The following is a 16,754-nucleotide window of genomic DNA, read 5'->3' on the forward strand; positions in this document are numbered from 1 at the left end:
CGCATTGCTCTATAATAGGTGCCTGGGAATATTAAAAAAAAAATGTGTTCTCTGTCCATGAAGAGTTAATCAAAAGGGAAAGACAAACACATACAACTCTAACTTTCAAGCATCCCTCTGGCCTGTAAACTCTCCGTGGGCAGGGAATGTGTCTGCCAACTCTGTTGTACGGTACTCTCCCAAGCACTTAGTAGAGGGCTCTGCACATAGTAAGTGCTCATTAAATACCATTACTTGATTGATCAAAACTAACTTCCCCTCCCCAGCTCCAGACCCAGAATGACAAAGTCCCCAGTGCTCTAAATATTTTTTAAAATTCCCTGCTCCATGCTTCATTCATCATCCAAACCAGCCACACCATGGGGGTAAAGGCTGCTGCAACGTACAGCACAAATCCCCATACATCAGTCCCAAGAGTGGTGGGGCTTCACTTCTATTCCCATTCTTTCTACTCACTGGCAGTCTGCCCTCTACCTGTAAGAGCTGAAGAACGGTTCTGTTGCACCATTTTCTCCCTCTTGAAAATGGTTCTGATGCACCACTTTCTCCCTCTTGAGAAAGGTTCTGATACACAACTTTCTCCCTCTTGAGAAAAGTTCTGATACACTACTTTCTCCCTCTTGAGAAAAGTTCTGATACACTACTTTCTCCCTCTTGAGAAAGGTTTTGATGTGCTATTTTCTCCCTCTTGAGAAAGGTTCTGATACACCACTCTCCCACTCTTAAGAAAGGCTCTGATGCACCACCATTTCTCCCTCCTGAAAATGGTTCTGATGCACCATTTTCTCCCTTTAAGAACAGTCCTGCTGCACCATTTTCTCCCTTCTGGGGCGTTCCTTAAGCAATGACGAAAAAGAGTTTTGACCAACAGCCACCTGAAGCCAAGCGAAGTTTCTTGGACAAGGTTTTCAGTAACCTTTTAACTCTAGGGAAAAGGTATTAGCCAAGGCAGAATGCCGTGAGAGTGGAGAGGAGTACCGACGACTCATATGCAGAGTCTGAAGAAAACCTAAAGGAAACATTTCGTTTTAATCCATACTGAGCCAGAATAAAATGTGCTCAATACTAAAAATAAAGTGATGTTTCCTGGTGGAGCCCACTGAATGACTAATTTGAGAACTCTCTCCTTCCTTCCTCCCTTCCCTTCCAGAGAACCATCATTTCCAGAACACAGTAAGTTTTTCTGGAGGAGTCCATCCGGCTGACAATTCCAAAGCACAAAAAGAATTGAATTTGGGATGCTGAGAAAGCTCCTGGTGATATAATTAAAAATCTCAAATCAGGGGCAGACCAGTTCTAGTTAGGAATGAGCCAGAAATTAGTGCACCAGCTGGAATTTGCATCCATGAACAGCAGCAGAAACTGCACCTACACCATGGTGATCAGGGGTGTAGTCTTGTTGAAGAAAAGCTTGGAAACTCTTGCATCTATAATACATTATACTTTGCCAACACATAAAAATATGTAAAATAAAGCACATTAATAAAAAGCAACCCACTGCAGTTGTTTTCAAAAGTGAGATGCTACACATAGCTTACAGATGGATTTCACACAAATATGCAACAGATTGTGAAACTGTTGGCTCCCATCAAAGATGAGCAAGATGAGGAAATTTCTGAAGACAGCAGCTTCTCTTACTTTCAAAATGCAACTCAAAACTCATTTCCTCTAAGAAGTCTTTCCAGACCAGCCCTGTCTTGATCCAGTCATTCTGGAGAGATTCTGGACTTCTTTAGCGAGTGCGAATTGAGACCTGTGGGAATGGTCAGCCTCTGGTTAGCTTTTGGGCTGGAGAGATTTGCCCTGACATCAAACTCTCATCTACCCAACAGGGTGAGGGGCTAACAAATGTACCCTGTTCTATTATGTGAACACACTGTTGAATTGTACTCTCCCAGGCAGTTGGTACAGTGCTCTGCACACAGAAAGTGCTCAAAAATTTCCAGTGATTGAATGATTGATTGATTGATACAATGTGGATAAAGTGAGACAGTTTCTCAGGGATGCTCATGAAAGAAATCCCTGTCAGTAGATCTAAGACTAGTACAGTGTTCTGCACACAGTAATCCCTCAATCAATCAATCAGTGGTATTTGTTGAGTGCTCACTGTGTGCCTAGCACCATACCATGTGCTTGGGAGAGTAAAATTCAACAAATTTGTTAGACACATTCCCTACCTTCAGTGAGCTTTCAATCTATGGGAAAATAATGAAAAGTTATTCTGCTTAATGAATACTATTACGACATATTACATGTGATCCTCAAATACAAAGGAAAATTCCATGTATGTGTGTGTAGTCTGTATCGTAATTATTATGAATAAATCATAATTGTACATGACTATTATTTAGGGGAAGCAGCATGGCTCAGTGGAAAGAGCCTGGGCTTCGGAGTCATAGGTCATGGGTTCGACTCCTGGCTCTGCCACTTGTCAGCTGGGTGACTGTGGGCAAGTCACTTCACTTCTCTGTGCCTCAGTTACCTCATCTGTAAAATGGGGATTAACTGTGAGCCTCACATAGGACAACCTGATGACCCTCTATCTCCCCCAGCACTTAGAACATAGTAAACGCTTAACAATTACCAACATTATTATGTGCTTGCCCATTCTCCTCCTTCTGATTGTGAGTGCTTCAAGAAAAGGAACTCGGGGTGCTACCTTCTTTGCAGCTCCCCTCAGCATTATGTCAACAGTGCTGTAAATAGAGTGGGACTCCAGGAAAGTTGATGGTGCTTCTTCAGCCCCAGCTGGAGAGAGGCAGGCCATGAACCTTCCCCGGAATGTTTCTGGGGATCCTCATCTCCGGTGCCCAGCAGCCTGGCCAGGGGAAATTCAAAGTTTAGGACATGTGACTATTTTAGAAGAACCCCTTTTTCCAAGATGATCCCTAGAATAAGAAGCTTTTCTGGTCAGGAGGCAATAGGATTCCATAAAATGGACATGATGAATGTAGGTTGGAAAAATTCAAAAAGTTTTGTTACTTTTCTCCATCCCTTGCAGAAGAAAACTTCTGACTCAGAGATGAATGTTTCTGGAACCGTGCCAGTAAGATAAGTAGGAATAATGGCATTTATCAAATGCTTACTGCCTTTAAAACACTGTAGTAAGCATTGGGAAAAGAACCTAGTTGAGAATCAGACATGGTCCCTGGACTTTGAGAGGCTCCTAATCAAAGAACAAGGGAGAAGGGTTGGTGACAAACACTTGAGGAGTTGTAAAACCAAAACAACAAAAGAAAAACACTGAAAGACAAGGATAAGAATCAATATCAGGGGACCTACAGAACATCGTGGTTAAGAGGCCAGTTGCTTCCCACTACTGAGTAATTGATTTTAATGTTTGTCTCCCTCACTAGATTGAAAGTTCCTTGAGGACAGGTTCATATCTGCTCTGTTTGTTGTTTCTCCCAGGAGTTTAGTACCACACTTTGCACAAAATAAGTACTCAGTAAATACTATTGATTGATTGATTGATTAATTGCCTTTAATCTCCCCACCACCCAGGCATGATTGTTCAGAGTTCAGCAGTCACAACAGAAGCATCTAGAGAAGCAGCATGACCTAATAGATAGAACATGGGCCTGGGAGTCAGAAGACACTGGTTTTTAATTCTGGCTCCACCATGTGTCTGCTGTGTGACCTTAGGCAAGTCACTTAACTTCTCTGGACCTCAGTTGCCTCATCTGTAAAATGAGGATTAAGATTGTGAGCCCCATGTGGAACTTGGACTGTGCCCAACCTGATTCAACTGTATCTACTCCAGCACTTAGTACAGAGCTTGGCACATAGTAAGTGCTTAACAAATACCATAAAAAAACAAACTACAACTTCCAGCCAGCATCAACATTCCCGAAGTTCTAAAGAAAGGTTGTGGCTGCTTTGTATCAACATATTATGATTAGCTTATTTCAAACAATAACATACCCCTTGATTTTTTTTATGGTATTTATTAAGGGCTTACTACGTATTAGGCATGGTACTAAGCACTGGAATTGATACAAGTTAATCAGGCTCACATGGGACTCACAGTCTTAATCCTCATTTTACAGATGAGGTAACTGAGGCACAGAGGTTTAAGTTACTTGCTCATGGTCACACAGCAGACAAGTGACAGAACTTAGATAAGAATCCAGGGCCTTCTGAGTCCAGGCCTACACTCTACTTATTAGGTGATGCTGCTTCTCAATGATATTAGTATGGAAATGGTTGGATATAAGTAATAAGGAGAAACAATATTACAGAATTTATCTGCTTTGAGTTTGCTTTTAGGTTGTTCTCAAACTATTTAAAGACCTTGGAAGGAACTTGATGATGTGTAAGGCATGAAAGGATCTGCCTATACAGGCAACAGAAATCCCTCACAGTTCAGTCTCAGTTTTCTTTTTGAACGGAGCTGCTATTCAACCAGTCTGCTGTTATTCAACCAGGACCTCCTTCCTTTGTTTCTCTGATCAGAGCACCTCTTCCACCATCCCTGAGGAGCAAAAGAGACTTCCTTCTTTGCTGAGAACCACTCATCCTTGGCCCAAGTAAATATCCTTTTATGGAGTTAGGAACGTCAAAGTCATTGAATCCTGAGGGGACTCTTGGAGACATGATCAATAAGCAGACTTGGCCTGTTTATACTTGGAATTAATTTTTTTTCTGTCATAAGGGAACAAAAGCATTCATTATGGCTAAAAGGAATGAACAGGACTGTTCCCTCAAGGAGATGGGGCAGAATGAGGAGGACACAGTGAGCTGTACCAATATGCTTTCCTGCTTAGATCCCCCATATGAAAGCAGAGATCTCGAGCTCTAAAAAGATGCACCCTGGGACTTTAAGGAGGATCATCTATTTTTATTTCCTCCACCTTCAGACCTGATTATACCTCAACCCCCATCTCTTGACAATCCATCCTGAGAAGGCGACTTCACCGCCTCCCTCAGCCACCCCTTTCTACTTCTAACAATCTGCCTTGTCAAGATATTTTTCCTTCTACATAGCCCCCATCACTCATGCTGCCACCTAATTCTATTTCTTCCTGTTCTATTCTCAGCAGAGGAGGAAATAGATTTCATCATCATCCCATGGATAAGCACCCGTCCTCTAATAAGTTGAAACTGTGTATTTAGTGGTTATTTTCACCTGATGTTTATTTGTCATTATTTAACAAAAGTGTTGTTATAGTAATGGTCTATAGATTCTTTGTATAAGGACAAAAAGCTATTTCCATCCAAACTTCCTAAAACTCCCACTTTATTATATGGGAAGTACCACTTGGTTAGATTTCCTGGAGCCATGCTTGATTTCACCTGACAGAACAAAAGCCACCTGCTGTTTTGTGCTTTCTAGTTTTCTGTTTAAAATTAGACGGAATGTCTCCACTCTGCAGATCTCTCCACCTAGGAAAATCTAAATGAGGAAGCCTGAGTGAGATGGCCAGCAAGGAAATCTGAAAGGATGTGATTACCCATCTTAACCCAAACCATTTCTGGAACTTCCCTTTCATGATTCTGCACTGCAAAAATGTCTGAACAGTCACTGTGTGAATGGTGGATCTGTGGGTGGTTGGAGGGATATTTAGGTCTTCTCTGAGGGCGTTCCCCCATGAAGGCAGGATCCATGGTGTGGGGGGAAGCACCCCAATTAGGATTTTACATTTCTTAAGCAGGAAGAAAGTTAATTTGGCAGTGCAAATTTATGCATGAATTCTGCCCATGAGATATATCTTTAGAAGTTACCATATGGCCCACAGAATTGCATATCAGGAAATCCAACCACGGAATCTGAAAGACAGTTTATTTTTACTTTCAGTCTTATTTTTAAAGGCGAGCTTATCACCTACCGGCCCAAATGGTAACTCCATGAGAGAAAGGCATGGATGAGGATGCCCATCACATGTCCCACCATGATACTTTCTGTGACAGCACAGCCCCATCTCATCTTCACCAGTGGTCACTGCAAAGATCCCATCTTCTGATGCTGGGTTCAGCTGCCCTCTGAGGGTCAGACAGGGAGACTAGTCTCACTGAATTGCCATCTGGCTTTCTTAAGATCTGGATCCCATGTCTCTCTGCCTCCTGTGGACCCCTTCCTTGTTTCCAAGATTCAGTAGCTTCAAAAGAGTCAGCACACTGAGAACCATGGGTATGAAAATGAGAACCCAGCATGAAGAGTTCTAAGATTCCAATCTCTAATTGCTCATGCTCAGTCAGATTGCAGATTTGCTGTGTTGTACTCTATCAAGCACTTAGTACAGTGTTCTGCACACAGTGAGCATTCAATAAATACCATTGATTGCTTGATTGGATCAAGGAGCAGTAGGACTGGAGTTTCTTTGAGGAAGAACTCAAAAGGAGGAATTGTGGATATGGGTGTGGAGACAATTCAAAAACTGTCCTCCAAAAGCCATCAGCCCATTAAAAACAGGAAAGGAGAACAAGAACCTAGGTTAGGGAAGGTTAAGGAGAAGGAAGTTTTTTTTTAAAGAGTTGAGTAGCCACAGAGAAATCCCTCAGAGATGTTCAAAGTCTCTGGAGCCAAGATAACTGAGGACTCTTCAGCCTTTTCATAGCCAAGCTCAGACCCAGAAGTTGGCCTTTTTAACTCCCTTTTCTTATGAAAAAACACCAGCAGTGGCAAGTAGTGCATAATCCCTAATTGTTGTTGCTCCTCTTGCTTTCAACATTAGCTTTAGCAGATCATCTTCTGTCAAGCAATCATTGCTGACCCAAGTCAATCCACATAAGCCTTTAATGAGAGGATGAGAAACAACCCTCATGCCAACAACATTACAGTGAAAACAGTAGTCCTAAAGGACAACAAACCTGGATGCTCAAAGATGAAAGGGGCTTCTGGGAAGAATATGCCCCAGGCATGTCATTTTGCCATTTAAAACAAGCAATCTCTTCCTTCGGGGGCTTTAATAGATAGTCCCTTTAGGTCTCATCTTCACAGTATTGGTTTCCAGACACTAGAATAAAAGGGGCTGGGAAATCAATGTCTTTCTTTGTGATTATTCTGCAGCCAGTGGATGAAACATACCAGTCTTTGAGGCTGCTCCCTGGGAGCCTCTGGCCTTTTGTGAAGATTAACTCATTCAGGCCTTTGGGTCCAAAGCCAGAATACACTATGGCAGCCTTGTCAACAGCTCCTGACCTAGGGTAGCTGTGGAGTGGGGACGAGGAGCTGTGTTTGGAGGAGGGGGTCAAGAGGGGAAAGGCTGGGCCCATTTTGAGGAGAGAAGCAGATCAAAATATTTAGGATTTAGTCTTCTCTTTCTGTTGGCCCCAAAGGGTTAAACTTTTCCTAAGCAGCCTGACATTTTCTGGAGGGCAAGGAGGGAAGAGTCTGCATTAAGGAAAAATCCAAGAGGTTATTTATATTGTATGATCGATACCTATTTGATTATAGGTCATGCTAACGACTATGTGATCTTCCAGCCAACTCTAGTTAATAAGCACCAAAAGAGGTGAGCTATTAAGAATCTTAAAGATAACAAGTAAAAGATGGCAAATCAAACTGACACTGGCCCTCATCTTTATTTTAAGGAGGTGAATGGAAATTCTTTGCAGGTGGACTTCTTTGTTTAGGGGCCTAGATGATGTCCTGGTTAGGAAAGGGAGTAACACATCCATTGAACCCTATCATACCTATGGCATCTTCCCCCAGTCAAATCAATTTCCTTGCTACAGCCACCACCTTCATAGCATTTTGGCCCTGTTGATATAGACCATGAGCAGAAAGGGAGTCAACAATAGCCAGTGCCTCCTCCCCACTTTTTTTCTCAGTATAGCAGTACTCTGGGTGGGTCTCCTGCAGGTTTGCTCTTCCACCTCCTCAACCCTACCCTGCTCCTTGATCTCAGGTCCCTTGGCCATGGGGAGACTCTGAAATGCCCTTTCAGATTCACCTAGAAGACTCTCACAGACCTGTGAAGAATTATTTCCACTCCTAACCTCTGGCTAAATGGCAAAGTGGAAAATGGTTTCTGGTTCTGAAGTCTTGATGGTACATTAAGATGCAAAGAATAAAAATACAAACTGTTGTTTCCAATGAGTGCATTCTGATTTCTTGGAGGGAGGAATTTAAGCAGCAGATAACTGAAACTGATGGGAAACATGAATGGATCAGTTTGAAATAGTTAACCCCTTTTTTTAATGATATTTGTTAAACACTTACTCTCTTCCAAGCACTGTACTAAGTGCTGGAGTAGATACAAGCTAATCAGGTTGGACACAACCCATGTCCCACATGGGACTCACAGTCTTAATATCCATTTTACAGATGCGGTAACTGAGGCACAGAGAAGTTAAGTGATTTGCCCAAGGTCACACAGCAGACAAGTGGCTTTTTGTATGCAACATCACCTGAGACACACTCTTACAGGAAATATCAGTAGAGTTACATAAAATACAGCTGCAATAGCAGTCTTCCTCAACTCTGATCAGAAATATCTCAGCAAACAGTCTTTCATGGAATCAGGTACGTATGGGAACCTGAATCTCCACGATGCCGAAATAAACAGATGCACAAAAACCACAGTGATGTGAGCCTGGAAAAGAACAGCCCAACTTTGATCTGGCTGGCTCAAACCAGAAGAACTTGGAGTTCAACTCTATTTTTCCCATGAATGAAACACTTGGCCCTTTTGTTACTACCTGCTAAACAGGTTTTTGTCTTTCTCCCCCTTGAGATTTTTATTTATTCAAAATAGTGACAAGCACATATTTTCAGAGCAAATAACCATTTTCTTTTTAACAGTACTTAACTAGAAATCCTCATAGCAATAGGTGTATTTTTTTTAATTGTACGTAACAAAGGATAGAATGAAGCACGAGTCTGTGCTGTTAACATTTCAGTGGTTTTAAAGCAAAACTACTTTTTTACAGCTGGATTTTTTTAAGATAGCTTTTATGACTATTTTACCACTAATCCTTAGATTTCATAGCTTGGTTGGGGAAATTGCTTTAATTAACAGGTTGATGCTTTATTATCCTGGCTGTCCTTTTAGAGAGCGATTATTGTAAAATGTTTTGCTTTTTAAAATAGCACTAGACAGAGGGCAAACAATGGATTGCCCAGTTTCCAGTTCTCAGCTCTGCCTTGCATTCCCAGGGCCTCTGAGGATCCTCCTGCATGGGAACATTCCTCTTTGCATGCAGCTTGCCACTAAACTCAGGGAGAGGAGGCAGCAGGTGGGGAAGGAGGATGAGATGAGAGGGAGGCCAAATTATAGAGTGATTAGAAATCCAAAACAAACAGGGAAGACATCAAATTAGAACTAAGTATAGCTAATCTTAGACATGTGATTTGATCCGAGGGAACAATAAGACGAAAAACACATTGTGACAATGAGACAGCAGCTGGGCTTTTTGCTTATCCTAAAAAAAGTTTCATTAGGTGTTCAACTCCAGGACTCCTTTCTGTCTCTGGACTTTCTAAACTGTAAGCTCTCTCTTTTTTTTTTTAAAGGTACTTGTTAAGCACTTACTATGGGTCAAGTACTGTTCTAAGCGCTGGGGTAGACTCAAGTTAATCAGGTTGGACACAGTCCCTGTCTCACATGGGGCTCACAGTCTAAATTGGAGGGAGGATTTAATCCTTATTTTACTGATGAGGTGACTGAAGTACAGAGAAGTTAAGTGATCTGCCCAACGTCATACAGCAAGCAATCGGCAGAGCTGGGATTAGAATTCAGGTCCATCTGAGTCCCAGGCCCATGCTCTTTCTATTAGGTTGCTTCACTGTGGGCAGGGAATGTGTCTACCAACTCTGTTGGGTTGTACTCTCCAAGGGCTTGGTACGGCAGTCTGCAAACAGTACTTGCTCAATACATACCATTGATTGATCGTCTGTCTCCCCCTTCTAGATTGTGAGCCCACTGTTGGGTAGGGATTGTCTCTGTTGCCGAATTGTACTTCCCAAGAGCTTAGTACAGTGCTCTGCACACAGGAAGCACTCAATAAATATGACTGACTGAATGAATGAATGATTGATTGATTGGATTGAGAAGAGTAGGCGCTCATACTCATACTGGAGAGTCCTTTCCAGGTGATGTTCAATATCCAGTGTTAAAAAAAAAAAGATTATAAAACCAGGTGCCTGCCTGTAGTGGAAAGAGCCCAGATAGTAAGAAAATTGGATTCTAGTTTCTGCTGACACTGACTCAGTTTCACAATCTATAAAATGGAGCTAATAGTGCCTACCTCTTCCTCCCTTTCAAGAATGATAGGTGGATAAAAGGAGGTAAAAATGTGAGCACAGAGCATTCTTGCAAGGAAAGTCACCCTCTATCAAAGGAATATTATTATTACCATTAGATGGTCTCATGAAATATTCCATTTGATTCTTTGAAAATCCCCACTTGTCTGACAAATTTTACACCATGAAGCCATGAAAATATTTCCTGAGGATTTCCATTTAGAGGTGGAATGAGTCCCCTGAAGTTCTTGAGAGGATGATTGAATTGCACAATAGAAATACAAAGATTGGAAAGATTGCTATTTGGGTCAAATTGCATAGTTGCTAGTAATTGGAAAAAAAACATACAGGTTGGGAAGACTACTGACAACTGCAAGTGCAAGCAATAGCAGGAAATAAAGTTAGAGAATGGAGAGGAGGGAAAAGAGGGGAAAGAATGCTGGAAACAGAAGGAAAAAAAGAGAGTGGAGGTGGGGAGAAGACGAAAGGGAATAGTAAGGAAAGGAGGAGAAAGAGGAGAGGTAGAAAGGTAGGCTCAATTGAGCAATCCATTTTCTTTTTCTTGGAGAAAAAAGGGAATTTATCTGGAGCAAAGAAGGCAGAGTCAGGTCATATTCACCTCAGTTGTCATGATGAACACTCTGGGCATTACTGGCCCTGACTCTGGACTTCCCCAGTAAGCAAAGTATTATATCACCTCAGCATATGGCCCTGTTGCTTTCCAAAAGAGGGGTCTGTGAAGGGAAGGGGCAGGCACTGTAGAGAGGTGAACAGGATCAGGTCTGGTGTAAGTTCTCCATCCACATAAATGACTTGGTTGACGAAAAAGAGATTGTTTTATGTTACATTTGTACCTAAATGAGCAAGATATCCAAGGATCCTGCTTTCTTTGCCCTGGAGAGCTGCTTCTCCCACCCTTGCTGCAGGCAACTCCAGAGAGCATTCAAAATGAGGCACGATGGGAAACTGGTCAGATGGGGCCCACTGCCAACCAATCCGAAGATCGCTTTACAGGGCAAGATATGAGAAATGGATAACAAAACCCTCCTCAAACTAGACCTAACACCCTCCTTGCAGATGGTATCTAATCCAATCCTATTTTTACAAGCTTCCAAGAAAGGGCATTCCAGCCTATAACAATCACTGCAAAGGGATTCTTCATAGCTAACCTAATTCCTTGGGACTTCTCAAATTCAGCTCTTGTTACATGTTTTAAAAAGATATGTCTGTCAGTGGTAGTCTCTGTTCTTTAAACAAATTTCAAAGAAGGAAATCGCAAGTTTTGAAATAATATATCTTGATATATTAGGCTCAATACTTGTTTTTTAATTTGAAAACCCATCAGGCAGTTTCACATTAGACTGTAATCTTACTGGTCTTTAGTCAAGAACTAAGTACTTCAGCAGGAAAATGTGACTTTTTATAATTTGCTGTATTATCCACAAGAATTATGCCACCCTAAAGAGAAACCATGCTTTATGTTACCTAACAACCACTCTCTCAAATTATTTACTGAGGACACTTCTGCTGTTTAAATTATTTCATCTCTGAATTAGCGAGCATAGACTCGGCCAGGGAAAGAGCATCCATGCTCGTCTTTTCCTCCTCAAACTGGCTGGGTAAAAACGAGGACACCTCTGGGATGTGAGCGAAATGATTCCTCGCGAGGACATGCTTCTGTTTGATCCTCTGAATAAATAACGTTTCATATCCCTGAAATGGAAGAAATCCCAGTTCTGTTAAGCATCGCAGGTATGGCTACTTAAAACAACAGCACTCCTGTAAAAAAACAATTACTCAAATTCAGCGAGGCTTCTTAGGCGAACATTACTTCCGCATCCTTGGTGACTTGAGCAGCCATGTTGGTGACTTCCAAATTCATCTTCTTCTCCCTGTCTTACTCCGTCAACCTCTAGTTTGTTAGTCAATCGTATTTACTGAGCGCTTACTGAATGCATAGCACTGTACTAAACATTTGGGAGAATACAATACAACAATATAGCAGACTCATTCCGTGCCCACAACAAGCTTTCTGACCTGGAAGAAGCATCTCCATCTTAATGTCCCTTCTATCGGATTGGCAATCAATCGATGGTATTTATTGAGTGCTTAGTGTGTGCTGTGTGTACAACGTAACAGAGTTGGTAGACACGGTTCCTGACCAAAAGGAGCTTACAGTTTGGAAGAAAAGCTTACTATCTAACAGGCTTCCTTCTGGACGTAAATTATCAGTGGGAGTCTTTTTGGCATTTGAGGAAGTGCATTAACCCTTTCAGGTGTGGCTTCTGTTTAGGCACTACTGCAGAATTTGCCTGAAAAGGTTCAATGCCCCTGGCAGAAGTTATTTCCAGTTCCCTGAATGGATCTGGCTTGTGTTGGGGCAGTAGCTTGGTTCGGCCAGAGAGAGAATGAAAAGAAAAATGTTTGCTTTGATTTCTTTCAAATTTCCTGTTCTTTGTCTCCCTTAAGTCACTCACTTTTCTACTTGGTGTATCTCTCTCCTTCCATGTGGCATCCAATCCATTAATATTTCTGACTCCGTATGTGCTTTGTTCTTCATTTACCCTCACCAGAAATTCCTCCATGGACATAGTTTCCACTTACATTTTACATCTTTCTCCACTAAATAAATGCAATTGGATAATGACATGATTCTTCAGCCTCCTTGACTCTCTTTCCCTGGTGCTTTTTCTATACAAAAAATTCCCACTCTTCAGCTCTATTTCCTGATATAATAATAACTGTGGTATTTGTTAAGCACTTACTATGTGCCAGACACTGAACTAAGAGCTGGAGTAGATACAACTTAATCAGGTTGGACACAGTCCATGTCCCATATGGGGAAGACAGTCTTAATCTCCATTTTATAGATGAGGTAACTGAGGCACAGAGAAGTTAAGTGATTTGCCCAAGGTTACTTAGCAGACAGGTGGGAGAGTCAGAATTAGAATCCAGGTCCTCTGACTTCCAGGCCTTTGCTCTTTCCACTAGGCCACTCTGCTTTTCTCCAAAGTCTGCTAAACATCTCAGAAGAAACTTCCACCTCTATTTAACTAGGGGATCCATCAGGTCAGCAGGGAAGTTTCCTCCTTTGTGGCTAACTGTCACCTCTTTGACCACTCTTCTTTTTCAACAATCAGGTCACATTTCCCCATTCTTCAATCTCTTTGCTGGTTCACGTTATTCTTCCACATCTACACTGTATTTCCGCCGCCCCCACTTCCACTTCTGCCTTTCATTTCTTCCCAGCATTAACCCAGCTCTTTTTTTTTTCTCCTTAGCCTCCCTACCATCCACATCCCTTCCTTTCTTTCATCACTGTACTTTTTTTTTCTTTTCCCACCCTGTATGCTGCAAAGCTAATGCCTTTTCTGCCAGGCAGTTACCGGCCACCCAGCAACCTGAAGGGGCAATTTGGGAGAAAGGTCATCTTGGTAGAAATCTGGCTAGGGACTGCTGTCCTTCATAAAGACCTCTCCAGGCCTGCTGAGAGAGACTCCCCTCAGAGGAGTTGGACCTTGTTCTTTAAAGGGTCATTGGACTGTCTCCCTCCCTGCAATCATCCTACTCAAGAAAAACAAAAGCCCTTCATTCACGAGCTGAGTCACCTTCCAATCTGCTCTGTATTCAGTCTGAATCATTGCTATCAATTTTCTAGCAGTCCATAGAGTCAAGCCACGTCTTTCTCTATCACTTGTTTCCTGATACTAAAGACATTTAAGCACTAATAAACATTAACAAGATTGAAGTATTGATATGGGGACCCTTTTTTATTTCTTTATTAAAATGGACACGGAGTCGCCTGAAAGCTTGAAGAGTTTGAAAGTGTTTAGGCCTTCAGAGCATGGGCAAAGGTGTGACCTTCTCTGGTCCTTGACTGGAGGAAGGAATTGTAACCAGTGACTTCAATTCCTCCAGACCCTCTCCCCCACTTTAACACTTGTGCATAACTACGTACAACCGAAATTTGGGGGGTGCTAGCTGTATCCCTGGATGTGACTGCATGTGTCTCTTCTCTCCAATTAGACATTAATATTAATAATAGCAATAGCATTTGTTAAGTGCTTACTATGAGTTAAGCACTGTTCTAAGCGCTGGGGCAGACACAAGCTAATCAGGTTGGACACAGCCCCTGTTCCACATGGGGCTCACAGTCTTAATCCCCATTTTACAAATGAGGCACAGAGAAATTAAGTGTCTTGTCCAAGGTCACACAGCAAAGTGGCAGAGCCGGGATTAGAACCCAGGTTCTTCTGACTCACAGGCTCGCGCTCTATTCATTAGGCAACACTCCATTCTGGAGGTGGCTGGCTATATGATTTCTTTCCACGTAGCTTCCTTCAGAGTCTGGAACTGTACTCTGCCTCAGTGGGCCTGCATTATACATTGTTGACCGACTAAGTTATAAGGCCACACTGGGAAAATTGCCTGAATTGGAGGTACTTTAGACCTAAGATGGTTTGGCATAATACCGAGTACTCTATAAATAAGCAACAGAACATTTCATTTGATTCTCCAGTAATGAATCGATCAATTGTTTTTACTGAGTGTCTTACTGTGTGCAGAGAACTATCTCCTTTTCCCTGTAATACTGTACTCTCCCCACTCCAGTCCATCCTTCACTCGGTTGCCCAGATCATTTTTCTACAAAAACATTCAGGACATGTCACCCTGATCCTCAAAAAACTCCAGTGTTTGCCCAACCACGTCCGCATCAAACAAAAACTCCTCACCACTGGCTTTAAAGCACTCCGACTCCTGCCCCCTTCTACCTCACCTCACTACTCTCCATCGACAACCCAGTCTGCACATTTCGTTTTCTCTAATGCCAACTTTCTCACTGTGCCTCGATCTCTCCTAACTTGCTGCCAACCCCTAGCCCACATCCTGCCTCTGGCCTGGAATGTTCTCCTGTTTCAAATCCGCTAGAAAATTACTCTCCCCCACTTCAAAACTTTACTGAGGGCACATCTCCTCCAAGAGGCCTTCCCAGACCTTCCCTTCCTTTGTTCTTCTCCCACTCTCTTCTGTGTCACCCTGACTTTCTCCCTTTGTTCTTTCCCCCCTCCCAGCCCCACAGCATTTATATACATATTTGTAATTTATTTATTTGTATTGATGTCTGCTCCCAGTGTGTCCCCACCCAGACTGTAAGCTCATTGGGGACAGGGAATGTGTCTGTTTATTGTTGTATTGTACTCTCTCCAACTGTTAGTACAGCGCTCTGCACATAGTAAGTGCTCAATAAAAATGATTGAAAGGCTGGAGGACGTCAGCAACTTTCTCTTTGTGAAATGATTTGCCTTTCGGTGACAGGCCAGAAATGAATTAATGAACAGGCCCCAGACACCTCCACATAGGATGGACCCATGACTTGCCAGAACTATTGCCATTTTCTAAGTATAACCTTTTCATCAGAGAGCCAAACCCCTCCTCCCACAGCTTTTTTTTTCCTCTGTACCGCATTTACAACTTTGGAACGTCACCCTTGTGAGGGTACCCGCTGACTGAACCTTCCCCTTTCTCCCTCTCCTCGTCATCTGGATCAACAGCCTTTACATTGCGGAGACTGTGGTACAGATTCCCAAACAGTGTCAGAAGACTCCTGTTCTGAAGGCGACAGCCCTCAGGGGAGAGGGTAATTTATTCAGCGTGGGCTGCTTCATCCTGAGCCGCTCTATTAATGAGGGGGTCGCTTTGGACTCTTTGTGGTAGGCCAGCGGCCCCCTGGAATCCAGGCTGAAACTAGAGGTTGGCTGACTGACTTTACTGGCAGGCCGGGGGCCGGGGGCGTGGGGGTGGAAGGGAAGACAGAACAGGAGTTGGTGAGGCAAATGGGTTCTCCAGCTCGCTGCCACTCTTGGAAACAGTTAGCCTTTAAACACACTTGTGAACATGGGAAGAATTAATTTGCTACTCCGCAGGACCAAATGATCTGTGCCGAGAGACTTAGAGTCAGAGAGCACATTTTTCCATGGGCTTCTTTCCATCATTCTTTTCCTCCACATGTGAGATTACTGGTGTAAAATCTAAATACCTTCTGAGGAAGAGCAGATGGGTTTCTATATCCTAAACAAGCAGCAGATATACCTGCTCTGTGGATGAAATACACTACTCATCAGGAATTTCACATGTGCACTATAAGGTAGTCTAGGTGCCTTTAATGGCTGCTGTTCCCATCTCAGCAATATCTTCATCTTTGGAAGGAGTGTGGCCTAGTAGAAAGAGCAAGGGCTCAGGAGTTAGAGGATCTGGGTTCTAATCCCGGTTCCATCACATTCCTCAATTCTCTAACCTGCAAAATGGGGATTTGATACCCCTTCTCCTTCCTACTTAGATGTGATCCCCAGCGATCCATGCTGCTGTAAGAAGCAGCATGGCCGAGTGGAAAGAGCACAGGCCTGGGTGTCAGAAGGATGTGGGTTCTAATCCTGGCTCCACCACTTGTCTGCTGTGTGACCTTGGGCAAGTTATTCACTTCTCTGTGCCTCAGTTCCCTCATCTATAAAATGGGGATTCAGACTCTATTTGGGACAGGGCTGTGTTCAACCCGATTATCTTGTACCTA

General features: G+C 42.7%; 1 protein-coding gene across 11 annotated transcripts in view; it reads right to left on the reverse strand.

Moving 5' to 3' along the window:
• Positions 1-11,489: 11,489 nt before the first annotated feature.
• The window catches only part of IQUB (IQ motif and ubiquitin domain containing), a 55,231-nt gene continuing 49,966 nt past the window's right edge, over positions 11,490-16,754 (reverse strand). For all 11 annotated transcript variants that reach the window (XM_029074184.2, XM_039913303.1, XM_029074185.2 and 8 more), the window contains one exon: positions 11,490-11,899. In XM_029074184.2, the coding sequence (XP_028930017.1) occupies positions 11,723-11,899 (177 nt within the window). In that variant the 3' untranslated portion in view covers positions 11,490-11,722. The remainder of the gene's footprint in view (positions 11,900-16,754) is intronic.

The sequence above is a fragment of the Ornithorhynchus anatinus genome, chromosome 10 (assembly GCF_004115215.2).
Source record: "Ornithorhynchus anatinus isolate Pmale09 chromosome 10, mOrnAna1.pri.v4, whole genome shotgun sequence".
Lineage (NCBI taxonomy): Eukaryota > Metazoa > Chordata > Mammalia > Monotremata > Ornithorhynchidae > Ornithorhynchus > Ornithorhynchus anatinus.